The following is a 26876-nucleotide window of genomic DNA, read 5'->3' on the forward strand; positions in this document are numbered from 1 at the left end:
TTAGTTTTAACTTCTTTTTATCTTAATTTATAGATAATAGCTAGACTGATAAGAATAATAAGGCTCCTTAAGTATAGCCTAGTTAAATCTTAGAATAATAAGATTTAATAATAACCCACAACTCTCTATTCCTAATAAAGAATTAATATTTATATAGCCTGGTACTAGATATACTAATAACTATTAGTAGCTGGTTCTATATCCAGGGTAAATATATATCTATTTAGATAATAAATTATAGACTATCTAGGTGGATAGCTAGTTAAGTAGGGGAGGATATAATTCCCTGAGTCAGTACTTAATAGTATTAATACCCCCAATATATATCAGAGATATTAATACTCGCGAAGTCCTGTCTTCAGATGGTTTAATAATAGAATATTAGAGAAGGTCCACTATTAGATAGTTCTATTACCAATAGCTCAGCTCGACTATATATAGGAAGCTTAGGTAGATGTAGTTAGAATAATAAGAATACCAGGGAGTGAGCCTTCGGGCTGCACTCCGGCATTTCGACGACCTCGATATTTACTGAACCTCAGGATGTTATCACACTCCTATATCTAAATAAATTACTAGATAGTAGACAGGCTTACTAAAGTATTAAGTAAAGTAAAGTTTACCTAATTTATTAGAGCTATTAGGATCTATAATATTAATAATTAGAATAACATGCTTTACCTATATAAACTATCTACTATATAATTAAATAGCTTTATAAATAGTTCAGGATATCCCCCTTAAGGGGGTATATTAATATTAATAATCCTGGTGAAGGTAGTAACTTTACTGTTTATATTAATATTAAATTAATAAGGTTAATAATTCACTGTTTACATCTTTAAAGAAGCCTTTACTATAAAGTTATATAAGGAAAGCTCGCTTGTTCCTAGTATAATAATATAGAGGTATAAATAGGCCTTCTATAGCTGTGTCTAATTAAAAACCATGCACTTCTTTTCATATCGATTTAGTAGAGACTTTTCCACACTTATCACAATAGCGTTGCATTTCTATGCAGTTTCGTGGTTTTCCAGGTTGTTGTGGCCAATTATCATTTTTGGTGTCCCAGACTATATATATAGGGACAGAGTCCGAATATGTCAGAGATGCACTCGTACACAGCGTGAATCTAAAACAATTCTATATATTAAAGAAAATAGGTATACAATGAAGCATATTGCCACTTGAAAAGACTAAATATCCAAATTCTCTATGTCCACGGTCGTAGGCAACAAACATTGTGACTCGTACTCGTACCCATATCCTAACTAGGAAATACATACGGTTCTTGGCAGCAGAAATTTTCACCCTGCACATTCTAATGATTGGATCGTCCTCGGAGAGGCTGGAATTCACCGCTGCCTTGCAAGCGCCCTTGGAACATGTAACAGCGCGGCAATCCTGCAGTCGCAAGCGTTAGTTGTTTCCCTACGAATACGAGTTATGCCGAAGATCTCTTAGACCTGTGCCCTGCTCTGCCGTGCCCTGCCATGCCTATACGTCGTGCCCACCGGAAGTCCAGACATGGCTGTAAGGCGTGCAAGCAGCGTCGGGTGAAGGTATGCCAATTGAATAGCTTTATTACTAATACAATGCGTTCTGACAAGCAATAGTGCGATGAAGCAAGACCCGTCTGCACACACTGCCAGCAACGCGACGAGCAGTGCGAATACAGCACAGAGGCGTCCTATATCTGGGCTGCTGATGAGCCGCCTCGCGGCCGTACTAGAAGGCGCAAACGGCGCGCGAGTGAGGGTAAACACGCCGACGAGGATGCCCCATTCCAGCTCCTCGATACCTTCGGTCGCCAGACAGCGCCTGTTTCCAGTTCACTGGACATGGTCCAGCTGAGGTTGCTGGTGAACTGGCAGCATGAGACGTGCCAGTTCTACTCGCGCGACACGGAAACAAGAATCGTGTGGCAGATTCACTGCGTGGATGAGGCGCTGAAAACACCGCCGCTTATGCATGGGATTCTCGCCGTGTCGGCCCTGCATCTTGCGCTGTCGGAACCGCCTTCCGAACAGGCGTTTTGGCTGGGGATAGCTACCGCGCACAAGGGGCAGGCGTTGCAGTTCCTACGGAATGGTCTGGGGAACATTACCCCGGAGAATGCGAAGTCGATGGTGAGCCTGTCTGGGTTGGTTGTGGCGTATGCGTTTGGGTCGGCCTTGACCGAGACAGATGTGGATAAACCCTCGTTGGATGCACTGAACAAGGTCTTCGTTTTATGTCGCGGTGTCCAGCAAATCAACAAGACCTCGCATTCTATTCTGCAGCAGAGTAACTTTGCACCGCTATATCGGCCCGGGGATGCGTCTTTGGCGATTCCGGAGCATGTCAAAGCATCGCTGGATCGGCTTGACAGGTTGAACACGGAATGTCTGCATACGGGGGCCCACGACGCTGCAACGTATACCCATGTGATTTCAGCAATGCGAGGGCTATCTGGACACTGCTTTGTACAGCCGAACTCGATGACTTTCGTTGTTGGGTGGGCTATTCGCTTGTCTCCTGAGTATTTGGAGTATCTTCAGGCGAAAGAGCCGTTTGCTTTGGTGATCCATGCTCATTACTGTGCATTTTTACATTTGGCCAGGGGCAATCCCTTTCTCGAGTACTGGGGTCGAGCTGTGTTGGAGGATATACTCCCATTGCTGGACGATTCCTGGAGGCCGCATATTGCGTGGCCTATTGCTGAGGTATTTGGAGTTGACAGGTCGCTATAGAGTCACTATTGTATTTTCTGGGTTATGTTTGGTGTACAAAAGCATAGGAGTTAATCTGATATTGCATCTTGGCAAGTGTAAATTGAAGGAAACCGGCGTTAATCCTTAGTTAGGGCAGTGAATAGATATCAAATTTGCCAACCGTGAAACAAGAGGAAGCCCTCGGGCGTGGCAATTCTTGTTTGCTTATTGGCAGGCTTGATTGTTGCCTAGGAAGCCAAATCTTCGATCGATCTGCGTTCTGTATAGATAACCGCATTGGGACAAGCATACGAACCCGAACCCAAATCCACAACAGTAAAGTATTAATAGGTATTCTCACTGCTCGGGCTACAAGATAGAGTTGATGTAGGCAGCATATTTTCATGCCTTTATAATTCTGGTTTTGTTAGCATAAATTCATATTCCTCGTCAACAACTGTCCTGTCAGTTTTACAACTACATCCTTTGACTATCCATTACTCAAATACAACATAACATCTTTGTGTCGATCAAAATGAATATCCTCCAGAAACTCAATGTCTCACCCGAGCGTATCCCGAGGTGGAAGTTCAAATTGCACATTGCGATCGGATTGTTGGTCTTTATAACATTCATCCTGGCCATTGCCCGCATCGCCGACGGCGGGACTCCAAAATCGAGAACAAACACATGGGGAATTGCAGTGGTTAGCAACCTTTCCATGCTGTATTATATAATAATACAATTTCTAACGGACATGTCAAATAGTGCGTAAAGTCGGCAGTTTTCATGGCATACCAGATCACAACGGCCCACGTTAATCGGCTCAAACGATGGGCGAACACGAAGGTCAACATCACATTGAACATAATAGACACGGTATTCTGGTTTGCTCTGTTTATTATCACAATCATGGGGTCTATGGGGTCTACCTCTAGCAGCAGTAAAGCACTGGGTGCGATTACTATCATTCTGGCTTTCATTCTGGTGTAGGTTCCTCGATGACTCCTTGTTGCTTACCAGAAGCTGACTGTTTCATGATATAGCCCTCTAGCAGGTTACCTTTCTTTTCTATGCATCTGTGAGCGACGGTATTATAAGCGGCATGGCATGTTGCCCGGGGAGGTTGCGAAGTATTCTGGCGTTTAGACGAGTGGGCTGTTGAAGAGAAAGGATCTACTCATTATGTTATTATGAGATGCATTGGATTTTAAAATTACGGTTGTCTCTGTTATATACGTACCTTCTATTCATTTTCCAGCGCAACCAAGCAAGAACATGTGCTAGTGCAATATATCAGTTTGTTTGTCAGTTCCACTGAAATACAGCCCGGAAACCATAAATCTCTATAAACATTTCAATAGTCCTAGTTATACATTACATATTCTCTACTAGCTCTCCCCCTGGACAGCTCTAGTATGCAGTATGCGCACCCCCTCTCAACATCTCCAAATCCTCCGCGGGCTTATACTTGTCCTTCCCCCAATCGACAATCGCACTCGGATGCCAAACATTCAAAACCCCACAGCAGATAAGCATAAGCGCCCCATCAAAAATATAAATAAACACCTCCTTACTCTGCAGAAACCCGTCCTTTCCCTGAAGATATTCCGCAACCCGAAACACCGAACGGATCATGATCAGCGTACTGACAGCATACAGGATCTTCAGATACCGACTCCACGGCAGCCCCGTTCCAATGTAGTTTAGAGGCGTCGAAAGCATCCGCCGGTGGAAGATTATCGAGATGATTATGAAGATACTGAAGAAGAGGATCTGCACGAACAGCCCGCCGAGGATCATCTTCTCGCCCATGTCTGCTTTTTCGGCGTCCTTGGCACTTGCTTGCATTCCGCCTCCTAATATAACCATTTACATGTATCAGTCTGGGTACCTTACTTATCTTCCTTTGATAGGGATGGGTAACGCACCGCCGCTCTGAAGTAAAAAGGAGAGAACATCGCCCGTCACGAAAATCTTCGTCAGCCACGTCGGCCGAATCGGCGAGATCGCACCGGCGTTTAAAACGCGGATGATGCGCCCGAGGAGCATGTATATCGAGGCGGCGAAGAGGGCTGGTCCGAGGAGAATGAGCACGCTTTGGCCGACGTAGGGCTTCATTGTCCAGTCTGGAGTTTCTCGCGCGCTGATGAACCTGCATAGGTAGCCGATTGCCTCGACTGTCTTGCGGTTAGGAGACGGAGATGGTTACAGGGACAGGGGAACCTACAGACGGCGCCTACTATGAACGGGATCAGGTACCATGTTCGGGTGCGGATTGCTTGCCAGATGTGGATGACGGTGGTGAGGCCGAAGAGGGCGGCAAAGGGGATGGCGGCGCCTTCGGAGGGATTGTAGTTGTAGTACTTGAATGCCATTTTAACGAGAGTTGGACAGCTTGAAGACAAAATAAATGCTTAGGGGACGATGAGATCATGTTATATATGAATTTTCTTTTCATTCCTTATCCATTGTTTTGCTCCATGTAGAGTGGGACTACGAGCTAGCAGGGCCTATGCCGGTAGGCAGCACCGTGACTAGGGAGGTATACGAGGTACCCGAGCAACTAGTAGTTTCAACAAGTCGCGCCTTTACGGAAATTGACAAGAAAGCGAAAGAGAGCAGTGGAGCAGCTAAGCTTCAGGGCAGCCAGCGAGTGGCAACGGGGCCTGCACCGAAAAGGGTTATGGGTACGAGAACGAGCGTCCACCCATTGTACTCCGTATGGAAATAATTTTAGAACGAAGTAAATTTTCAGTCAAGGGGGCACTGGAGGATGCTCTATTTAAACTGTTCTTCGTCCGGGCTTCTCAGGAATTTCCAAGACATTCAATCCACCTCCACAGGAGCAACTCCACTACTATACAGCATCTCATCATTATGGAGTTCACTTTCTACTACTACGAACCTTCTGGTGCTGCTGGAGGCATCTTCGCTGCTCTGTTCGGCATTTGTACCGCCCTTCATCTCTATCAGCTCCTTCGAACAAGAACTTGGTTCATGATCCCGTTCACCATCGGCGGTGCCAGTACGTCTCAGTCTCCATGTTCTACGTAGCAAAGCTGACACTAGACAGTGGAAACCGTCGGATACATCGGTCGTATCCTCTCCTCTAACGAGTCGCCAAACTTCACCAAAGGCCCGTATGTCATGCAGAGCGCCCTCATCCTGATCGCGCCCGCCTTCCTCGCTGCCAGCATCTACATGACCCTGGGCCGGATCATCGCTATGCTTAATGCCGAGCGATGCTCCCTGATCCCGCTGCGCTTTCTGACGAAGATCTTCGTCGCGGGGGATGTCCTCTCGTTCCTGATGCAGGCCTCTGGTAAGCCATCCCCGAACCACCAATATCAAAGGTGAAAGCTAACAAAACAGGCGCCGGGATCATGGTCAAAGACGTGGACAGCGCACAAATGGGAGAGAATATTGTTGTCGGGGGACTCTTTGTCCAAATTGCCTTCTTTGCCTTCTTCGTTATCACCGCTGGAATTTTTGAAATCCGCATGGCCAGACAACAGGTCATGGTCTCGCCTGATCTGCTAAGCATCTGGCGGCGACATATGGTGGCGCTGTTCTTTACCAGCGTCCTGATCTTAATTCGCTCGGTGATTCGTGTTGTGGAGTACCTGATGGGTTATGACTCGTACCTGATGCGCCAGGAGGTGTTTATCTATGTGTTTGATGCGTTGTTGATGTTCATTGTCCTGTTTACTTTGAACTGGATACATCCGAGCGAAGTCAACTGTGCATTGGGAAGAGGGGAGAGATATCTCAGACGGGTGGTTGCTGTTCGCAAGTTCGCTACCACCGGTAGCACGAGAGAGATGGTGGGACCTTGAATTATGACTTCTCATTCTGTAACGAGTTTCTCAATCAAAATTCGAATGAACAGCCGCATTTCCACCCGTATCTCTCAAACTAGTGAGCCACCGTTTAACCTCCCCATGTGCTTCGCCACTATTCAGCTGCCCCAGACACGACCGACCCGGTCAAGAGCTCTATAAATGAAAGGCCAGCTTTTCCCTGCTGAGCACAAAATATCTAGAAAAACAAAGAACAAGAATACACTGGACATGGATGTCGGTAGTTGTAATTAGATATATACTCATTATTAGAGCTATTCTCGGAGCTGTCATACCTGATACTCTTAGTAGGGAACGCGTAGCCCTCTGAAGTGAAGGTAGTTTCCTCTGCGTCCCGGTAGTTTCACGGATGTTATCCATTGGTTTTCTCTTCAACGCGGTACGCTCTAGATGAGATGGAGATTGTCATGCCGCATGCCGCAATGAACAGATACGCTTGTCCAGAAATTAAAAAGCCCTTTAAATTGAAATTAATCCTGTCCAGTATATTATAAGCATCTTACCTTTTTAGAGATTCTTGGTAGAGCAACAATGAATCCAGACTCTGGAATAGTTTCAACAGGCGAGGATTAGCACTGGGGTCAAGCTCAAGCAAAGCCAAGAAAGTTGGGAGAGGGCTTGATATCTGGTTATATTTATTAGGAATCTATAGTGGCTGAAACATCAGTGCCTTCAGTGTATTATCCGACTTGAACTCTACGTAACTCTAGTTTACAGCTGATCCCCTGCTTCAGCACTTCAGCAACTCAGTCTCTTTCACCACCAGGGAACTGGATGACGCCATCGGCCCTCAAACAATAGAGAAAATAAGCGAGATTCCGGGGATAAGATTTATTTATGAGTGCGCCGGAATCTACTGCTGTCGAAGAGCCTACTGCCGCCGAAGACGTGCTCGATGATACAGCTCCACGAACTGAGGCTCTAACTAAGGCTCAGACTGTCCGAAATCATATAGTGAGGGTGTTAGTCGCGGATATAGCTTTATATGAGAGTCGGGAAGATCTCCCCACCAAGAGAGGGGCTAAGAATAGCGCCAGTCAGCAGTGCTTCAGCAGCTGAGTACGGAGTACAGGCCGACAAAAGCATATATTATTGGCCAAAGTCCCGTGAATAAAGCCTTGGCATGAGCGGGCCGAAAGAGTGAGAACCCAAGCAACCCGCGTTTTGGCGGGGTCTACCTACTGTGTAGTCCCCGACGGCTCAGTCGGCGAACTACAGGTATGATAACGTTCGGACGTCAGCAATGCGCAACTCCCCGAAAGCAACGGTCATGCAAGATCCCTTTACTAGACAGTCATTTCGAGAATTGTACGCATCATACAGCAGCCATGAAAAGCACTCTCGAAACGCTGCAAATCTAGAGTCATCTTTGTTTTCCGACTGTAAACACCCATCATGGAGCCTGTTATTCATGCCGAGTTTGAACGCAAAACCTCAACATTTCAGTACATTGTCGCCTGTCCCAAGACCAAGCAGGCGGTGATTATCGATCCGGTGCTGGACTATGACCAGGCCACGCTGTCCCTAAGCACAACATCGGCGCGCTCACTTCAGAAGAAAGTGGAGACGCTAGGGTACAGTGTCGTCCGTTTACTTGAGACACATGCCCATGCTGATCATCTGTCGGCGTCGCACTTCCTCCAAAAAGCCTTCGTCGCGGCCGGGCAGCCGAAGCCGCCGATCTGTATCGGGCATCGCATCCAGACGGTGCAGCAGACTTTCGCGCGCAGATACGGTATTCCGGAGGATGAGCTGAGAGGCGCGTTCGACCATCTATGGAACGACAACGAAAAATTCAGCATAGGTGACCTGACTGCGCAAGTCCTGCATCTGCCAGGCCATACACCCGACCATATCGGCTACTGGATTGGCGACAACGTTTTCACGGGCGATTCCATTTTCAATCCGGACGTCGGCACCGCCCGTAGCGACTTTCCTGGCGGAGATGCGCGCGCTCTCTGGAGGTCCATGCAGCGTCTAATGTCGTTACCCGACCATACCAATATATACACGGGCCATGACTATCCGCACGAGCGCGACGCCATGGCAGGGGTGACAGTTGCGGAGCAGAGGGAGCGCAACAAGCATGTTAAGCAGGGCACAAGCGAGGAAGACTACGTCAGGTGGCGCACCGAACGTGACAGCAGCCTGCAGGAACCCAAACTAATACATCCATCGCTGCAGGTTAATGTGCGCGGCGGTCGTCTACCGCGGCGCTGGCATAATGGCGGGGTTTTCTTCAATCTTCTGGTGCAGGCTCCGGAAGAGCTTCACGAATGATGCAAATTTCGGAAGTCTAGAATTAGTATATGGACATACATTTCAATTTGTTTTAACTCCTATACAAACTAAATTGCCATAGAGCCAAGCCAATCCCGCCAGCAAACATGGAAGCAACCGTGATAATGCTGCTGATTCCGAGCATGCTCATGCCGCTAATCCCATGCCCACTAGTACACCCACCTGCCAGTCGGGCTCCGAAGGCCATTATAAGTCCTCCAAGGATACCGCGGGTAGCGGATATTTCGAGCGAGTCGTTCATAATCATCCCCGGCACGGACTTGGACATCATGTAGCTGCTCGCCAGGATGCCTGCTGCGAATACCAGAGCTTTTGTCCGCGGAACCAGCGTACGTTCTGGCATCGGTTCTGCCTTTTGATACCCAATCACAGTCCAGAACCACCGACCAAAATCTTCGTAGCATGTCGATACTCCCACGGGCGCTTTGGTCAAGAGGAGCGTGGCGAGTTGGGCAGAGCCCACCAATAGTCCTCCAACAACAGGATCTAAGATTGTTTCTGTTTTGGCCGGGGCAAAGCGTCGAGTCGCGAGGATCATACCAATGCACATCCCTTCGAAGATGAGAATAGTGGTGCTCGGGCTCAATCCGATTTTCTGGTGTAGGCTGCTCGCTGTCTCGGGTGACCCCGACCCCCTTCTCTTCGGAGAGCATTGGCGCAGTTGCTTGTTCACCGCGGTGTATAATACGCCCCCTAAGACTGCTCCAAACAACGCGTTGCGTCCGGATTGTATCCCTGTACCAACCTGAACCAGGACCGTGCCGGGACAAGCGCCTGTCAGTGTCATACCGAATCCGACCATCACGCCGCCGACTACGTTGCCGTCATAAGGCCCGATCCAGCCAAGATTGGAAGGAGAGCGTCGACTTAATTGACGTTTGGTCCGTTCGTACAGTGCAACAATGAGTCTAACCAAAAGAATTAACAAGGCTGCAGAAGGAAGAGGGGGAGCGGGAGAACATACGCGCTCGCTGAACTAGCCGTAAGAAACACTTGCAGCATATGAAAGTCTCGCAGTTCCATCTGCGATATAATGACACTGGGCAAGTAGACGCCCGAGGCTGTCAAAGCTGAACCAAATAGGGTCCCGGCCATGCCAGATGTTATCAGATTTGTCGACATTGTATATTGGTAAACGTATGTAATTTCGTTCAATAGAATTCCACGGAAGACGACTGTCTAAGTACAGGAATACTTTTCCATTATATATACGGACATGATAGATAGTCCGAATGTTGGCTCCCACGGTTCATTTACTTCCACACATAGGTACGGATAGCGGCAAGCTCCACTATCAAAGATGGTCGCCGGGATCCACCTGGAGAGCTGGGAGCCCGATGACGCTTTCCAAAACATTTTAGTCGGCGAGTGGCGCAAATGACCAATTTACCAAGTGATAATTAAATCATACTGGGGTGTGAGGAAGGGCTAGTAAACAAAAAGATAGTATGCTTTTTAAACAAGGTCGCCGACTCGTTAATGTAGCAAGCATTATATACACTTTGCAGTGTCTTGTATATGTTAATTCGTCCGCAGCCTCCTCTTAGGGCCTGTCTACCGCGACAGGCACAACCCTGGGAATACTTTGTCAAAGACATGAGGAAGACATCCTACTAGATGCCGAATTTGATTCCGCTTTCATTCACAACGGGGACTCAAAAAATCATTGTAGTCGGCGAGTGACGACAGAAGAGTGGGGGCAAGTGGCAAGTAATAATTAGCTCATGATTAAGGTCTAAGGAAAGGCTGATAATAAGACAGTATACTTAATAAACAAGGTTACCAGGTTACCAACCTGCTAATATAATAAGTATTATCATATCTTTCATTGCTTTGTGTGTGTACATATGTATATAATTATATACAGTTTGACTAAGTGGAAATAGCCAGAATGACTCTTCCTGAGCCCGCTCTCACGACGCGTCCATCGCGACGGGCACGAATCTGGGATTACTTCATTGAAGACGTGAGGGAAGACATCTTACTAGAAAGCGAACTGATCCTACTTTCATTCGCAACGGGGATTCAAGATGCCGCGGCGTGGCCCGATTTTTCATGTTTCGCGTCTAACCAGACGGGGAACACGCTGTTACTCGCCATCGGCGTGGCAGGCCTCGGCGGCGACACTTTCGACTTTCGTAACATCGGTATAAGTCTGGGGGCCTTCCTCGCGGGTGGTCTAATCATGGGCCAGATTGGCAACTTCGTTGGCGTGCGCAAGCGCCTTTGGCTCCTCACGACCAACTTGATTCAGACGGCGATGATTTTTGCCGCAAGCGCTATCCAATACGCCCTAGGTGTTCATAAAACCGGGCCCTCAGCACTCGGCGTCATCTTCCTCATGGCGTTCTCTTCAGGCGGGCAGGTCGCCATGGCCCGGTCGCTGAGGATCACAGAGATCACGACAGCCATGGCGACATCGGCGTATGCAGATGCCGTGGTTGACCCGCAGCTTCTGGCATTGCGGAATCGAAAACGGGACCGCCGTGTGTTGTTTGTGATTATGCTGACGGCGGGTTGCTTTGCAGGCGCCTTCGCCCAACGCAACGTCAATTCGATGTTCACCATCGTCCTGTGTGGTGTGGGGAAAGCGATTGTTACGCTGGCATTCTTCTTCAACCGGCCCATGGAAAGGGAGGGGAAAGGATGACTCGGGGTGTCTATTGCCAGCCAAAAGGTGGCAGTACTCCTCGTCAGCATCCTATCCCGCAAAGTTAGAGAAGTCAAGCGATTGCACTGTTCGTGATAGGTCGTGTAATGGTATCCGCCTTAACCCTATGAGCTTGTCTGCCTACCCCACCACTATCTAAGCAAGCTACACCAAGAATTCAATATGAAAAAAACGTCTTCTAACCGCCAAATTCAAAAGTATGCCATCCAGAAGTATGGCCTTCAGGGCTATTACTATATCCCAGTAACGGGCCCCAGGCTTGCAACCAAAGGTTTACGCTCAATGTGAAATTTGATAGTATCCACTAGCCCTACGCAGTATATCCTGTATTCTAGGATGCTCAAAAGCGGGCCTTGTAAACCGACAAAAGATAAAGCTAAATTATTCGTTGATCTGTTCCCTCAGCATTGTGGCACCCCTCTGATGGTCTGACTAGATGACTTTAGCACTGGTGATATACGTTTTAAATATCTCCTAGAGGAGCTTCCGTCCATCTACCCTACCTTCCCTCTTTCCACCAGTAATTTGCTAGAGGGTGGATCTCAGGCTTCTTGATATGTTCTCTTTGCTTTGCGAACTTGTGATGATCCACACTGAATCGGGCATTTCGTCCTCTCAATGCAGAATCCAGATCGGTTTGTTCTGCTTCCGTCAATGACCCCATCAAGGTCGGATACCCAATGGGAAGCTCATCACCGCGATCGATTTTCCAGAAATGCCACGTCTTCCCGTATAATCCCACAATCTCCTTCATTGCTTCCGTCTCGGCCTTCTCCCACTCTAGCGGGTCCACATTCTCTGGGCAAGGGAGGAAGAGCATACCCGACTTTACCTCAAAGTCATGTGAATGCCAGAGCTTTTTCTCTTGGTCGGCGAGTTTTTCATAATGTTCTTTACTGATCATGTACTCGACGCCGATTAAACGCGCGTCTTTTTCTGGGGAGTCATAAATGAGGCATTGGCGTATACCGGGCCGCACGTGTGCGCAAAAATGGGTTGCCTCGACATAGCGGGTCACATTATGACGGGCCTCTTCGGAGTAGATATGAAGGGCACTGAGGAATTCGCAGATGTTATGGAGGGGTTTGAATTGGGAGTTGGGGCTGTTGATTTGATCGGACATGGTTCCTTTCGTTGGTAGTTACGCTGATTGAACAACTGGCGACGGCTGCGTTTTGGTCTTGTTGGGAAATTCTTTTCAGGTTCTTTCCACGCCGGCCTTATATAACTCAATCCAGACCAGGTGTGGTGTTCTATATAGTTGTTGCGTCAATCCTGCGTATTATGGCAGTTCAAGCGTCGACCTGTGCCAGACGTGGTGTGCTTACATAGTGGTTGCGTCTAATTCTCGAGGCTCCGATTCGGGTTCCAGACAGGGTGTCAACCTCATCCAGATATCCGACAAAAGCGGAAGATTCTCGGACGAATCGATGGGAAGAGTCTACCCTGGATCGTCGACCTTGTAAGCAATATCCTTCTTACAGACGGCGATACCCAACTCAAACGGCGAATCCGCCTCGGGAACCACTGATGACGCCGGTCTTACCTACCTAGTCCCCGGAGAGCCTCACTTTGGGTGTGTTAAACCCAAAGCGATATTTTGGTATTGCCTATTTTGCACGTCGGCGACCACAAATCCGGTCTGAAGCCGAACCCCTGGATGAGGAGAGCCCGATGTATTGCTGATCGCCGCAGCGCGGGCCGGCCAGCATCAAAGGCCAGCGGAGAAGATCTCCATTCGCATACAAAAGGGTCTGGGTCCGCAAGCTAGAGCGCATTGATTATTCTAGTTGATTGAACTAATCAATTAATCTCGAACTTTCGCACTTAAAGCGTCGGAGAAAGTCCGTACCGTCCGTTTGGTAACGAATCATGGCCGAACGCCAATCAGCCTCCATGGAGGCTCCCAGTACCATCGTGGACTTGGAACGCAACGATGTCAGCCAATTCCTGATGAACCACTCAGTGCACAATTTCTCATGGAATGGATTGACTGTCACTGTCAAGGATCGCCAGACAAAGAAGGCACGCGATCTGATCAACAATATCAGCGGGGATGTGCAGCAGGGTATGTATTGATTCGATATGATGCGCAATCCAGCAAGGATCATGCTGATGATGATCCATAGGCGAAGTGGTGGCGCTGATGGGCCCTTCGGGTTGTGGGAAGACGACGCTGCTCAATGTGCTGGCACGTCGTCCAGCCGCGTCGGGTGCCAGAGTGATGGGTGACGGCTATGTCAACGGCACGAAGGTTGACTCTGGTTCTTTCGGGCGGATGACTTCGTACGTCGAGCAGGAAGATGCTCTCATTGGGTCTTTGACCGTTCGCGAGACTTTGAAGTTCGCAGCGGATCTCTCGTTGCCTCGGTATTTCTTCCCAATCGCTACATGCTGATATCAGTACATAGCGCATTTTGCTGACGGATCCTGGTATAGCTCCGTGTCGAAACAGCAGCGCATAGATCGTATCCGGACCCTCTTGGAAGCATTCGGTATCCAAAATCAGGCAAACACTCTGGTTGGAACTCCGATCCGGAAGGGTATCAGCGGCGGGCAGAAGAGGCGTGTCAGCGTTGCGAGTCAACTCATCACCTGTCCCAAGATCCTGTTTCTGGATGAACCCACGAGCGGCTTGGACTCAACAGCTAGCTACGAGGTCATGTCGTATGCGAAGGAGCTGGCGAGGTCGAACAATGTGAGTCGGATTCTGGACACGCATCCTAGGATATCTTCTAACAATGTCCATGCTAGATCCTCATCATTGCCAGTATCCACCAGCCCTCGACAACAACCTTCCAGCTTTTCGACAAGCTGCTCCTCCTCTCCAGCGGCAAGACATGCTATTTCGGCCCCATTTCCAATGTCGGCGGCTATTTCGACCAGATCGGGCATCCTATCCCCTCAAACACGAATCCAGCCGAGTTCCTCCTCGACATCGTCAGCTCAGATTTCGGCGGAGCGAAAGAACCTGCGCAAGAACGCGTGCAGAAGATCCTGCAAGCGTGGGCTGAGTCGAACGAAGCAATTTCGGTGGACAGACAAGTTTCCGAGCGTATTCAGTCAGTGGAGAAGAAGGATGCTGTTTCCGCGGAAGATCTCAAGCGGCCTGGTCCCTTCACGATCACGACCGCTCTCCTCCACCGTTCCTTCATCAAGAGCTATCGTGATGTGGTTGCCTACGGTATCCGCATAGTGATGTATCTCGGCCTTGCCATCATGATGGGAACAGTCTGGCTCCGCCTTCACACATCCCAGGATTATATCCAACCGTTTATAAACGCCATAGTGAGTTCACCCCGTGGTAGTACACTTGACCAAATGCTTACCGTGCATCTATAGTTCTTCGGCTCAGCGTTCATGTCCTTCATGGCCGTCGCATACGTACCAGCCTTCCTCGAGGATCGAGCCACCTTTGCTAAGGAACGAGCTAACGGACTATACGGAGCAACCCCGTTCATGGTTTCCAACTTCCTTATCGGCCTGCCATTCCTCTGTACGTGATACCCATCCCACAGGCATCATAGACCTAGCTGACCACTATACAGTCCTTATCTCTTTCCTCTTCTCCATTGTATCATACTGGCTCTCCAACTTCCGCCCCAGCGGGGACGCGTTCTTTACCTGGGTAATGTGGATCTTCCTGGACCTAGTAGCCGCGGAATCCCTGGTTGTCTTCATGACAGCGATCTTCCCTAATTTCGTTATTGCTCTGGCGCTAGTGGCGTTTGCAAATGGTCTCTGGATGAGCGTGGGTGGATTTCTCATGCCCGCGACCATTCTGAATCCGTTCTGGAAATATGTGTTCCACTACATCGACTACCAGGTAAGACAGGAACCTTTTTTTTTTTTTTTTTTTTTTTTTTTTTTTTGGCTCTCTTTTTTGGTCGCGTGTTATACTCACGTCTTCGACAGGCATATGTCTTCCAGGGAATGATGGTCAACGAATTCTCGAAGCGAAACTACTCGTGCGGCGCTTCTTGCCAGTGTCTGTACCAGACAGATCTTGCGCCGGAGTGTATGATCCGCGGCACGGGGGTACTGGAGCAGTACGGCTACGCGACTGGTAGGACTGGCAAATGGGTGGGCATTCTAATTGGTATCATAGCTGTATATCGATTGTTTGGATGGATCGCGCTTGTTCTGCGTCGGACTTGAGTCTCGTGTCTAATTAGAGTGCTGGTTATGGAGAAAAGTTCCTTTGTGTAGTATAGGGTATAGATTCAACCTTTTCGTATTTTCTATATTTTCGATCTTCGCGTCGCATCACCTTGAAAATCTATTCGTATTCCAATCTCTTACCATAACCGATGGGCGCAGCCTTGGTTTCTTCAGGTCTCTCATTCAACAAAACCATCACAAAAGTCTTGTTATATTATTATTCATGATTCTGCATGTTCAAGCCATGTTGCGAGAACTTCTGCTCTCTCTGCAGCTGATGATGCTTGTATTTCCTCATAGCCCTGTGCAATACGAGACGATACAACACGGCACTCAAGTGATTTACCCACTGATTTCCAAATGCTTCTGCGCCACCCTGTCAGAGTATACCCTGCCAAGCCCCAGAGTCCTAAATAGAGAGTGTTTAGCATGCAACTAGACTGTAAATCAAGAGAAAGTCAGGTTGTCAACCATACCTGCAGGTGGCTTCAGGACAAGTCCGCCGACGCCTTTCCCCATGCCTTTGAACAAGCCTTTGGTAGTACCGGTGTGTTTGAGCGCATAATAGGGCTGCGTAACAAGGCCCGTGACACCATAGTAGAAGCCATCTTTGAATTCCTGCGCCGGAGGTCAGCGTAATGAATTCGAGACACTGGGCAAGATTGAACATACCTTTCCGGCAACACTGGATCCACTTCGCAGGCCAACAACCTTCGGGTCGGCTTTCACCATCGGGTCATGATATAGTTTGGGTGCATTCCGGAACCCTTTTGCTAGGCTGAGCGATAAATCAGCTGGAAGCCAAATGGCGAGGTTCAACAATCGCTTTGACATTCCGCTGCCATGAATTGCTGTCTCTGCTAGGATATTGCGCGTTCTTGAGACTCGGACTTCAGTGCTCATTGTTTGTTCTGTTTCCAGAGGTATGATTCGCCTTCTTTGAGTGCCCGAGCCTGACAAGCTGTTGTTCGAATATTCTTCACCTTCGTCACAAGTCGTATTTTCAAGCGCATCCGCGCTATCATCTCTACCTTGTCCCCCTTCACTTGCAGTATTCCCTTGTCGAAGTCTCGTGTGCCAGTGACATCCGGCAAGAGGATCGGTGAATGCCTTTGGGTGGGATAACGCACGGGCAGCAGCAGCGAGATCAAGACCAGCAGCGGTTGTGCCGGCACCACCGTGGTGAATGACGCACGAAACCTGTCGAAAAAGCCAGTCATGAGGGCAGCTGCCGATGACGAGAACATTGTCTGGAACATGCGCATTGTCCACTCTAAGATTCCCCCAGCCTCTTGAAATCAACGCACGCTGCCCCGTCCTTTCGATCGCCTCGAACACGATTTCCGTCAACTCGCTCTGATCACTCAACACAATCAAGCCGAACCCGACATAAATCGGTTTCGGCCCTGCCTTGAGGAAGTTATCGAGCTGCTCCGGCGGCGTGTAGTCTCATTGAGATGGAAGGAAGCTGAATCCACAAACATCAATCTTATCAGACCAGTCTCGCGATTTGGCGAGTAATGCTGGGGACCTGAAAAAAACAAATCCTTCTGAGTAACAGTCACCACAAATTGCATGAGCTGGCCTGACAGACTCACCAAAGATATGTGCACGGCGTTTGTAACCGATGAATTAAATTTGGCCCGGTTATATTATCCAGCGGATCAAGGGATAAGCATGTTTTTCGGAATTTGTTTACAATATCGCCCAAGCCCTGCCAAACCGTCATACCCACAACAAGATATGAGATGAAATTCGCAACTGTCGGCTCGCAGTCTTCGTAATTGATGGTAGCCAGTGGGTGTGGAAATGGTCTGGTGGGCGACCACGGCATCCTATGTACATTCAGTCAGCCGACGCGAACAGGATGAACATTATGCATCCCGCAGCAGATCACGATATTAAGTCGACGTACGTAAACATAATTTGGACGGGAATGCCAAGTCTCTGTGCGCAATGAACATGAGCCATACTAGGTGGGTTGGCAATGATAGCATCAGCCACAAACGACTGTCGGTGAGGTGGCCCATCACCCGTTTCAAAGCAGGATTTCCAACATCCTTTGATTATCCGCCTCATCTCCCGACGGCGCCTCTGGATGGATCCATTCCACATAGTGTGGAAATCGGGGAAAAGCCCAGAGTTCTTTACCATGAAATCCATGAGTTCCTCAGGATCCCCCCCTATGTCAAAAAACTCCAGACCAGCATCAAGAACAAAATCACGAAAGGCCAAGTGGGTGGCCAGTCGAACACGATGGCCGTGTGTTTTCAACTCCTTTCCCAGTGCAACAAATGGCTGAATATCCCCGCGAGATCCAATGACTTGGACGACAACGTTCAGATGCAGAGGAAAATACTTCCCTTCCCTATTCGGAATTGGTTCCACACTATCCAGTTCGCCGACCTGTCCTGAGTCAGAAGACAACGGAGGCCACTGGAAGTCGTTGAGAAATCCCGCAATACTCGGTTTGTGATTATTGTTATTGATTTCTATTCGTCCGTCGCCTTGAGACGCAGTATCAATCAGTTACTGACTGTATGAAAGCCGGGATATCGCGGCTACACCAACCTAGCGTGTGAACGCTAGTATTCAACTCCTCTTGGTTCAAGCGCGGCGCATCACTACCACGAGTATATTGCTTGTTGGTCTCTGCGCGCCAGCGCTGGGAGCCAATTCCCCCATCCCGCTCAAACATTGTCCCAGCAATACTTGATGCTACCAACGAAGTTGCTTGCGAGGCCGGAGTTGAGTGTTACTAGCGAAGGTGTGTCTAGGAAATCTGCAAGGTACAAATCGATGAAGGACAATGACCCGCGTGTGTAGCAAATATGTCAGCGAGTGGGCTCAATGCAACTTAAGAAATTCCAATCGATTTTGTTCCTTGGTTCAAATCATAAAAGAAAGATAAAACAGAAAAAAAACAAATATGTACGTCATCAGCGACCGCTGGTTGTACCGGTAGAAATGACGTGCACTATAGGCCCTATCGGCAATCTGTACTCTGGTACGTCTGGTCCCCTGAATCCCGCGGATGGCCCATATAGACGACGACTGATCAGAATTCTACAAAGCGCTCATTGATAATTTAGATCAATCAAAGTATAACATAATGGAAAACGAGATTGAAAATAACCAGGCCTTCCTCCTCAGCCAGACCGTGCACTCTCTGTCGTGGTCCGATGTGGCCGTCCATGTCAACGATCGATATCTTATCTAGGGCATAGCTGATTTTGCAGGAAATCCAAACACAGATCAGAATCGCGTTCAGCAGATCCAAAAATGCATGGACAAAGGCAGCTGAATCATTGCCTTGAAAGAGTCGTGCCCTAAATCGTCTGGTAAAGAACCCGCACAAGTCGCAGACATTTACAGTCAACTGGGAATCGGATGGATCACGCCGGCGCTTCTTCGGCGATGATTCATCAAGAGCTATCTAGATGTAGTAGAATATGAAGTTCGGATACTCATGTACCTAGGTATGCATCTGCGTGATATTATCAGCATGAAACTAATAGGCAGGTCTGGCAATTATGATGGGCTCCGTATGGCTCCGTATGGTTGCGACGCAAGAGCATATCCAGCCCTTCATTAATGCTAAAGCAGTAAAACTAACTACAGCCGGGAATTCACAATTCGTCGTTTTACATTCCACATATCCTTCATCCATCGTTGTCATTTAAAAGGCCAACAACGCAGCCCTCCCAGTCATAGTCGCCAAAATACCGGACGAAACCAAAAACACCGGAAAGCGCAACATGATCGTATTCGTCGTGCACTGAATCAAAGTATGCAACACGCGCGCGCCAACATATCCCCAGGCGAGTTTAATGTCGAGCGGGTCGTCTGCGCCGTACCGCGCAATGGCCAGGGCGAGGGCGATGGCGTAGAACTGCGTCGGCTGCTCGAGGAGGTGGTTGTAGTTGTCGGCCTTCCAGCGCACGGAGGCGGGTGTTCTTTTGTCGAGCTCGCTGCGGAGCGTGGAGGGATCGCCTGCTTCTTTCATGCGGCTGAAGACGGGGATGCGAGTTGCGTACATCCAGAGCTCGACGAAGAAGGTCCAGCCGTTGAGGGCAATGATGGGCCGCAGCAGGCCGGGGATGTGGACGGACGACATGGCGATAAATATGTAGATATCGAAGGGAAGAAAAGAGAGAAAAAGAGAAAGAGAAAGAGAGGGGGAGTCAGCTTTATTAAGAATGGATCTGCCTTGGCTGTTCCTTAGCTCTTCTGCAGCCTCGGCTGAATGACAACCCCAGCTCCCACATTCCACTGCTTTGGCCATATAAGACCAATGTTGCCCTCTGTATTACCGTAATATACAAGAAGTCCTTGGTGTCTGTCGTGAAGCAGGTGGCGCCCTCGGAGTTGAACAGTCGGAATACAGGACGAGCACAGACACAGTCCCGGCCGCACGAGTTAGAGTGACCTGGCTAGCTGGGCGATATTATGATGCTCAAATATGTAATTATCAATGACGGTGTTGACCTCTCGTATTCGCCATATGCCTCGGCAATCATTCTCATGGCGGCCTATTAGGCGGCAACTCATTCTTCGTACGATTGAACATATCGTTAATAAATCTGTCAGCTTCTCCTCTATATCAGTCACCATGCAGGACAGTCCACTCCTCCGCCTCCCTGCCAGAGTCCGTCGCCAGATCTACCAGCATTCCTTTGGCGAAGGCACCGTGCATCTCCTCGAAGAGAAACGTAATATATTCTATGTCTGGTGCCTCGACCCAACCCGGCACAAAATCGATGCCAATACATTCTGCGATGCCTTTCATCAAGCCTCACGCGCCCCCCGCCGCTTTGGCCTTGCAATGGACAACATCTCCGAGTTTGGCTGGGGAGATCCCTATATCCCCGCCGGCCTGATCTCGACGGGAAACGTCGCCCTCCTGCGTGTCTGTCGCCAGATCCACGCCGAAGCTCTGCCTGTTTTATACGAGAATGCAACATTTGAAGTTGTCGGCCTTGACGCCTGGCTCTGGCTCTGCGGCCGCTTGGGCGATGAGAAGATCGCCCTGATACGGAGGTTGAGGGTTTTGCTTTTCTCTGTACCTGGCTTGATCAGAAGCAATTCTCGGAAACGGCATCCAGGGGAGCTATTACCTGATCTCAATTTCTACGACCGGTTTTGGGTCCTTGTGCGCACGAAAATGACCGGTCTGGCCCATTTGGCTGTTGAGCTGCATCCTCCGTTGGGAGTCGTGCGTAGGACAAGCGATGCGGAGTGGTGTCGCCCTATTAAAGCTGTTCGAGGACTGAAATCTTTCGAGCTGAGAATATTTGATTCTACGTGTCTACAGGATGGGTATTCTGGTGCTGAAACTGTTGCCCTGGAGAACTGCCTGAGGGATATTGTATGCGCGCCCCGTGACGGGGCGGTGCATCCAGTTGTTGATGATCCTGTACAGTTTCCGTGTTTCTATTCTGGAGCGCAATATATAAGATAAGAGTCGTTGAGAATGAAGCTATACTGTTGTATACCTGCAAGCTGTACAGTGTATACGGACTACTCCGCGATCGGATGCATCCGCCTCGGAACCATCCGGCCGCAGTGGACGGTCAACATCCGCCCTGCCCATTCTTCCCTCTTCACCCTCCTAAACCCAACCATCATGTTCACAGTGAAGGCATTAAAATCATCAATTCCGCGTGCGAGTCAGCAGATCCGCGCCATCGGCACCGCCCCGACCGTCGCTGTCCTGCACCAGGCAATCGACCCCCCAGTCATCAATGGCGTGCGCAAACCGCGCAAGCCAGGTGGTGAGCCTCCCAGCAGTCCTTCACCTTCAAGTATACCATATTAACAACTATTTTCAGGCTACCAAGACTCCGGCGCAGACATCGCGTACACGCTACAGCAAAAAGGAATCAAGGTCGTAAAGTCCGATGCAGCGGCGCCCGTGTCCGCGCACGAAGGCTGGTCCTTCCCGGACACAGAAGAGGGCATCTGCTCGGCTGTGCAACAGGGCGTTACGCATTTCTGGGCGAATACGATTCTGTTCAGTTCGCATCCCCTGCAAACGTCCGCGAGGTTGACTCCCCTGGCGGAGCGTGTGTACGTTGTTGGTCAGCCGCCGAGCTTGGTTGAGAATTTTGACGATAAGGCTTATCTGAATGGTCAACTGGCGAGGATTGGCGGGTTTAGTCTACCAAGGTCGTGGCTTGTTACGGCTGATAATGTTGCGCGTGTTGTTCAGTCTATAGATCGGTATCCTATTGTTGGAAAGCCGGTACGCGGTCGCGGGAGCCATGGGGTGAAGGTTTGTCATGACAGGGCGGACTTGCAGCGCCATACAGAGACTCTTCTTGCTGAGTCGCCGCTGGTTATGTTGGAGGAGTTTCTTGCTGGTGAGGAGGCGACTATCACTGTGATGCCGCCGACGCAGAGCAATCCACGGCATTGGAGCATGGTTCCTGTGACGCGGTTTAACCATGATGACGGCATCGCGCCGTATAACGGTGTAGTGGCAGTCACGGCGAATTCGAGGGTCGTCAATCAGGATGAGCTCAAGGATCCGGCGTACGGAAAGGTAATGAGACAGTGCGAAGAGGTCGCGAGGCTGATAGGGGCCACTGCTCCGATTCGTATCGATGTGCGCCGATTCCAGCCTGGGTCGGAATTCGCCCTATTTGATATCAATATGAAGCCTGTAAGTATCGCCTGGGCTCTTTATTGACGGAACCTAACAGTCTGTAGAATATGACAGGCCCTGGCCGGCCAGGACGCGAGGACCAGGCGAGTCTGACGGCCATCGCTGCGTCTTCCATGGGATGGGACTATGGGACACTGCTGGAGAATATCCTCCAGGGTGCTCAGTCACTAAGCATCTTTAGGAATTACCGCAGTCCTTTCTAGTTGGGTTACCAAGTGGATTGTATATATTGCCTTGGCCTTGGCCTAGTTTGACTTCACTGTATAGAGATAAACATAGAACTAGCAAATTCGAGATTTACGCAAGCACAATGCATCTAATACCAACCAACATTCTAAGCTCAAACCACACCACCAGCATTATATCACACCTGCGAAACAAAGGCCCCATTAGACCCATCCGTGCTATCTTCAGCGGACTGTTCAACCTCTTGCTCTCTCTCTTTCTCCCGACTCCTCCGTCTTCTCCTTTTTCTCTCTTTCTTATCCTTCTTCTTCTCCCTCGGTGGAAACTCACTATCGGGTCCCTGCAACACGCACGAAGGATGCACAACAGCAAGCACAACCAGTCCACAGCAAATCGGCAACGCATCCAGCGAGTAGAAGAACGCTTCATGAACAGCAATATACCCATCAACGCCGTCAGAAAACTCAATCAGGCGAAAGATATTCCGAATGGTAATGAGTATCAGCGTTAGATAGAGCGCATACAGCAGTCGGCGCCAAGGGACGGTATACATAACCGGCTTCACGGCGGTATGCTCGTCAGTCGCGTGCGTGTTTTGAGTACTTGTCCCGAGGATAAGTTTGTAATGGAATCGAATCGCGAGGAAGAGAAAGAATGTTATGAAGACTTGTTGGATTGCGACACCGGCCATCACTTTTCTGGTTAGATTGTGACTATACATTTGTATACCTTGGAGTCAGACGTACTGATATAAACCCCCGTCTGAGCCGTATCCGGATCCTCACTGCCCATCGGCCCACTAGACGAAGCCTGCACGAAGAAAGCGACGNTATCCAGAATCACAAATATCAGTGTCAATCGGCGCGCGCTGATATTGTATACCCGGTCTCGCTCGAGCAACATGTGCACCATCCGGCCTAGCACCATATATACGAAGCCGTTGAGCCAGAGGGGGCCGAGGAAGATGATTATAGTCTGCGGGATATAGTCGCCTATCCCTGAGATGTGGTGTGCTGCTTTTGTGCGCAGGGCGAACCCGACTGTTAGCCAGGCGGCGCCCATTATGATGACCCAGCAGAACTTCTGGAGTAAAGTTTAATCAGTACTGCTTCTAGTTTCATGAGGCTGTAGTTACCTTGCGCGTCCTGAAGCTGAGATAGAGGTGCAGGAGGAATGTCAATCCGTAGAGGACTGTGAAGAGAGCTGCGGTAGCGAGGTTCGGACAGAATGTCCATCCTGAGTCTTCGGGAGCAACGCATATGGCCATTGTAGCAGGCTTGATATGAAAGATGGGTTGGTGTATTCATGGTGAGGTGCGGTCAAATATATAGTTCTGGATAGAGAGCCAAAATCAGTATTGCTTATAGAGTGTAACCGCGATGCCTAGTAAGAATAAAATAAAAGCAGCTGCCTACACTAAATATAAACGTCTATGACCGTATCTCGGGTTCGTTTCTTACACGTTCTCGCGTTGATAAAATACGAACCCTCGCACTCGCACTCGCATCGTCGCCGACCAAGCATTTACCGATAATACCAAGAATAGAGTAAGCACTAAAAGAAGAGGGCCAATAATCTAATAACATATGCAATCTATATCATGATTCTCTATCATTAGTACCTGAGGGTATAAACCTCGCGGCCACGCCCGTCCTTGCCCTTATAGTCGACCGTCTTGCCATCGTCCGAGACCACCCTCCTGGCATCGCCATTATGCAGAATGATATCCAGCTCCTTCCAGGCCGGGACAAATCCGCTCGTCTCGCCCTTGCTAAATCCAACAATCACCCGGTCATCGGTCGACTCGTAGCTAATCGTGTACTTCGACACCTTGGGCTCAACCGAAATCCCGTCATCCTCCATCCACGTCGCCGAGAAGACATTACCCTGCGAGCTCGCCCGTGGAGGGAAGATCTCGACACCACGGTAGTCATCTAGTTCAGAAACAGCCACCGATGCGGCCGTCTCGTCGCCTGGGATCCGGGTCTGCACGGACTTACCGACGGGGATGGCGCCGCCAATCTTCGCGAGAAGGGGGATGCTCTCCTTCCACTCGGATGGAATCTCAACCCACTGCCCAGAGGCGTGGTAAGTGTACGGTGCATTCAGGTTCACGAACCCGTAGTCGAACTGTCCATCTGTCTTTCGCGGGAGATACACCTTGGCGACGTTCACGCCGGGTTCGTACACGCCCCCGACGAGGATCGTCTCCCCGAACCAGAACTGCTCCTCGCCGCGCTTGAGCGTCTTGCTCCAGACTTCGGGGTCGGACTCGTAGCCCCAGCCGACCCAGCGCTGCGGCGGGGAGGCGAAGTAGTGGCTCTCGAGACCGAGGTTGTAGATATAAGGCAGGATTTCGTAGCGGCGCTTAATGGTGGCGCGGACTTGGGGCGTTACTTCGGGGTACATCCAGGGTTCGATTACGTCGCCGACTTCGTTGTTGGAGGGGGAGGTCTTGAAGCAGTTGATTGCGAATCGGGGCGAGTAGGTTCCTAGTTGGACCCAGCGGACGAGGAGTTCGGGGGATGGCTGGGGGCCTGTATATATAAGTTAGATATCGTTAAGTACGAGTATAGCGGAGTAAACCTACCCTCGAAACCGCCGATATCGTGGCCCTCGCACTATAAGAGTCAGCTATGTTTACAGTTTATGTTATGGCATGGTTATCTCACCTGAAGAAGAGACAAAGCAGCATTCAGAGACAACGCATTGGCGCCCTTCATGCTCTCCCAGCTGGTGACATTATCACCACTCCAGGTACTAGCAGAATACCGCATCGTCCCAGCAGTGGCACTCCGAGTCAGCACAAACGGCCGAACATTCGGCTCCAAGTCCCTCAGAGCATCATGGGACGCCTTGCCCATGAGCTCCGTGTGCATGGCACGACCCCAGAGACCGACAGTCTTGTCATCAACCTGCATCTTGACGGCTTCCGAGACCGTGGGCTCGTCGAGCGCCACTCGCCAGTCATCGCTGGGCAGAGTGTACTCGTTGTTGTCGTTCCACATCCCGTCGATTCCAGAGCGCTTGAGGAACTGCACCCCGTCGTACCACCACTTGAAAGCTGCGGCGGAGGTGAAGTCGATGTGGCATCCATCACCGCCTGTTGCTCCCCCGGCACTCCACAGACGCATGTATCCAGGCTCGCCGGTCTCGGGGTCCTTGAAGAATCCGTTCCCGTCGACCAACTTCTGGTAGTCTGGGTGCGAACTCAGCAGGAATGGCTTGATGTTGGTTAGAAGACGGATGCCGCGGGAGTGGTACTGCGCAATCCACTTCTCAGGATCGGGGAATCGGTATCGGTTCCAGGTGAAGACCGTGCGGACCTTGGGTTCGGTTTCGGAGATTGAGTAGCCAGAGCTCATTTGGTGCGCCGAGCAGGGGATGTCGTGCTCCTTGAGCTTGTCGGCGAACTCCATCAGCGCCTGGTTGGCTGGGGGGTGGTCCTTTGCGCTGTATCCGTAGCCACCGGAGATGTATCCGTATGCCCATCGGGGGACGAGCAGAGGGAAGCCGACAAGTTCTGCGTAAGATCTGACAATGTCCTTTAGGGTCTTGCCGACGATGAGGTACTGCTCCAGGCCACCGACGTCCTGGCGGTATACCTTGAAGTGGCCCCAGAGACCGTCCACCTCAGAGCCAACCGACCAGGTTCCGCGGCCGTGGGTGGTGGAGAAGATCGCAACACATCCAGACGGGTTCGCCTTGATCAGAAGCGGGATGTGCTTGTAGAGGGGGTCGGTGTTGTAGACGTCGTATCCGAAGCTGTCTGTCGCAGAGAGCTGGAAGTGTCGGTCGGTGAGGTCCATGGGCGCGCCCTTCTCGCCGAGTCCAACATGCAATGCCTTGCGGTCGTGCTCTGTGTAGTGTGCGATGCCGTCTCCGTCTGTGACATACGAGCGCAGGGGCAGGTCCCTGTATAGAGGCTTGTCCTCGCCCTTCCATGAGAGCGACACCACGGGGGTGTTCTCCCAGTTGACGGCGGCCCTGACGTTTCCAACCTCGATTTCCTTCTGGGAGGGATTGCTGCTTGTCGACACGTTGACGCCGTTCAAGCTCGTTTCTGGCTTGGTGACGCTGGGGTAGGGAGGGAGAGGGTGGGCCGGCGACGTGAAGGTGACGCGGAAGAGGTTCTCGCGGACAGCTTCAAAAGAAAAGTCGGTGACTCGCTTGTTTGCTTCATGGTGAAGGAACACAGAGGGACTCGAGTCCTGCGATTGTGTCTGTTGGTAGCCCTTAGGGCAGTACTCTTTTTGCGGCATGGTTATCACAACTCCAAGGTAAGAACTCGCACGCAGCTCGTGTCCTAGACTGAAACCCGTCAAGCGACGCGA

The 26876-nt window shown here is 50.0% G+C and overlaps 15 protein-coding genes across 15 annotated transcripts; 8 read left to right on the forward strand and 7 right to left on the reverse strand.

The window, feature by feature from the left end:
- Window positions 1–1347: 1347 nt before the first annotated feature.
- ASPSYDRAFT_214146 (Zn(II)2Cys6 transcription factor) lies at window positions 1348–2945 on the forward strand. The gene is made up of 2 exons (XM_040844083.1): window positions 1348–1562; window positions 1617–2945. Exons 1-2 carry the CDS (start codon window positions 1494–1496, stop codon window positions 2730–2732), a joined length of 1185 nt encoding a protein of 394 aa, XP_040696240.1. The 5' UTR covers window positions 1348–1493; the 3' UTR covers window positions 2733–2945.
- A 283-nt stretch (window positions 2946–3228) lies between these two features.
- ASPSYDRAFT_164463 (uncharacterized protein) lies at window positions 3229–3842 on the forward strand (the record flags this gene model as incomplete). Its single annotated transcript, XM_040843266.1, has 3 exons — window positions 3229–3399; window positions 3462–3682; window positions 3740–3842. 3 exons carry the CDS (start codon window positions 3229–3231, stop codon window positions 3840–3842), a joined length of 495 nt encoding a protein of 164 aa, XP_040696241.1.
- A 264-nt stretch (window positions 3843–4106) lies between these two features.
- Window positions 4107–5071, reverse strand: ASPSYDRAFT_164688 (RTA1 domain-containing protein; the record flags this gene model as incomplete). The annotated part of the gene is made up of 3 exons (XM_040843278.1): window positions 4107–4552; window positions 4625–4873; window positions 4924–5071. 3 exons carry the CDS (start codon window positions 5069–5071, stop codon window positions 4107–4109), a joined length of 843 nt encoding a protein of 280 aa, XP_040696242.1.
- Window positions 5072–5573: 502 nt separating this feature from the next.
- ASPSYDRAFT_37246 (RTA1 domain-containing protein) lies at window positions 5574–6532 on the forward strand (the record flags this gene model as incomplete). Its single annotated transcript, XM_040845518.1, has 3 exons — window positions 5574–5721; window positions 5770–6018; window positions 6069–6532. 3 exons carry the CDS (start codon window positions 5574–5576, stop codon window positions 6530–6532), a joined length of 861 nt encoding a protein of 286 aa, XP_040696243.1.
- A 1251-nt stretch (window positions 6533–7783) lies between these two features.
- ASPSYDRAFT_704455 (MBL fold metallo-hydrolase) lies at window positions 7784–8862 on the forward strand. Its single transcript, XM_040850507.1, has one exon. The coding sequence runs from the start codon at window positions 7952–7954 to the stop codon at window positions 8834–8836; it is 885 nt and encodes a 294-aa protein (XP_040696244.1). The 5' UTR covers window positions 7784–7951; the 3' UTR covers window positions 8837–8862.
- Window positions 8863–8888: 26 nt separating this feature from the next.
- ASPSYDRAFT_62774 (uncharacterized protein) lies at window positions 8889–9952 on the reverse strand (the record flags this gene model as incomplete). The annotated part of the gene is made up of 2 exons (XM_040850167.1): window positions 8889–9765; window positions 9822–9952. The coding sequence occupies 2 exons, from the start codon at window positions 9950–9952 to the stop codon at window positions 8889–8891; spliced, it is 1008 nt and encodes a 335-aa protein (XP_040696245.1).
- Window positions 9953–10748: 796 nt separating this feature from the next.
- On the forward strand, window positions 10749–11507 carry ASPSYDRAFT_164697 (YoaK family protein; the record flags this gene model as incomplete). The annotated part of the gene is made up of 1 exon (XM_040843280.1): window positions 10749–11507. The coding sequence occupies one exon, from the start codon at window positions 10749–10751 to the stop codon at window positions 11505–11507; it is 759 nt and encodes a 252-aa protein (XP_040696246.1).
- A 520-nt stretch (window positions 11508–12027) lies between these two features.
- On the reverse strand, window positions 12028–12879 carry ASPSYDRAFT_137742 (OBAP family protein; the record flags this gene model as incomplete). The annotated part of the gene is made up of 2 exons (XM_040840798.1): window positions 12857–12879; window positions 12028–12781 (listed from the first exon to the last, which is right to left on the reverse strand). The coding sequence occupies exon 2, from the start codon at window positions 12649–12651 to the stop codon at window positions 12028–12030; it is 624 nt and encodes a 207-aa protein (XP_040696247.1). The 5' UTR covers window positions 12652–12781; window positions 12857–12879.
- Window positions 12880–13350: 471 nt separating this feature from the next.
- Window positions 13351–15734, forward strand: ASPSYDRAFT_51864 (uncharacterized protein). Its single transcript, XM_040848374.1, has 7 exons — window positions 13351–13596; window positions 13658–13898; window positions 13968–14226; window positions 14283–14816; window positions 14871–15024; window positions 15077–15354; window positions 15444–15734. Exons 1-7 carry the CDS (start codon window positions 13401–13403, stop codon window positions 15684–15686), a joined length of 1905 nt encoding a protein of 634 aa, XP_040696248.1. The 5' UTR covers window positions 13351–13400; the 3' UTR covers window positions 15687–15734.
- A 176-nt stretch (window positions 15735–15910) lies between these two features.
- On the reverse strand, window positions 15911–18387 carry ASPSYDRAFT_95541 (uncharacterized protein; the record flags this gene model as incomplete). Its single annotated transcript, XM_040853130.1, has 6 exons — window positions 15911–16098; window positions 16166–16307; window positions 16362–17095; window positions 17421–17524; window positions 17605–18196; window positions 18261–18387. The coding sequence occupies 6 exons, from the start codon at window positions 18385–18387 to the stop codon at window positions 15911–15913; spliced, it is 1887 nt and encodes a 628-aa protein (XP_040696249.1).
- A 659-nt stretch (window positions 18388–19046) lies between these two features.
- ASPSYDRAFT_51867 (MAPEG family protein) lies at window positions 19047–20126 on the reverse strand. Its single transcript, XM_040848375.1, has one exon. It carries the CDS (start codon window positions 19804–19806, stop codon window positions 19369–19371), a length of 438 nt encoding a protein of 145 aa, XP_040696250.1. The 5' UTR covers window positions 19807–20126; the 3' UTR covers window positions 19047–19368.
- Window positions 20127–20816: 690 nt separating this feature from the next.
- On the forward strand, window positions 20817–21186 carry ASPSYDRAFT_51869 (uncharacterized protein). Its single transcript, XM_040848376.1, has one exon. The coding sequence runs from the start codon at window positions 20854–20856 to the stop codon at window positions 21148–21150; it is 297 nt and encodes a 98-aa protein (XP_040696251.1). The 5' UTR covers window positions 20817–20853; the 3' UTR covers window positions 21151–21186.
- A 129-nt stretch (window positions 21187–21315) lies between these two features.
- ASPSYDRAFT_164547 (uncharacterized protein) lies at window positions 21316–22559 on the forward strand (the record flags this gene model as incomplete). The annotated part of the gene is made up of 3 exons (XM_040843271.1): window positions 21316–21463; window positions 21521–22353; window positions 22401–22559. 3 exons carry the CDS (start codon window positions 21316–21318, stop codon window positions 22557–22559), a joined length of 1140 nt encoding a protein of 379 aa, XP_040696252.1.
- Window positions 22560–22561: 2 nt separating this feature from the next.
- Window positions 22562–23905, reverse strand: ASPSYDRAFT_137747 (RTA1 domain-containing protein). The gene is made up of 3 exons (XM_040840799.1): window positions 23678–23905; window positions 23289–23625; window positions 22562–23235 (listed from the first exon to the last, which is right to left on the reverse strand). The coding sequence occupies exons 1-3, from the start codon at window positions 23807–23809 to the stop codon at window positions 22721–22723; spliced, it is 984 nt and encodes a 327-aa protein (XP_040696253.1). The 5' UTR covers window positions 23810–23905; the 3' UTR covers window positions 22562–22720.
- Window positions 23906–24156: 251 nt separating this feature from the next.
- ASPSYDRAFT_95545 (putative alpha-glucosidase) lies at window positions 24157–26804 on the reverse strand (the record flags this gene model as incomplete). Its single annotated transcript, XM_040853131.1, has 3 exons — window positions 24157–25079; window positions 25133–25163; window positions 25215–26804. The coding sequence occupies 3 exons, from the start codon at window positions 26802–26804 to the stop codon at window positions 24157–24159; spliced, it is 2544 nt and encodes an 847-aa protein (XP_040696254.1).
- Window positions 26805–26876: the final 72 nt, after the last annotated feature.

This window comes from Aspergillus sydowii (genome assembly GCF_001890705.1).
Source record: "Aspergillus sydowii CBS 593.65 unplaced genomic scaffold ASPSYscaffold_20, whole genome shotgun sequence".
In the NCBI taxonomy this organism is placed as follows: domain Eukaryota; kingdom Fungi; phylum Ascomycota; class Eurotiomycetes; order Eurotiales; family Aspergillaceae; genus Aspergillus; species Aspergillus sydowii.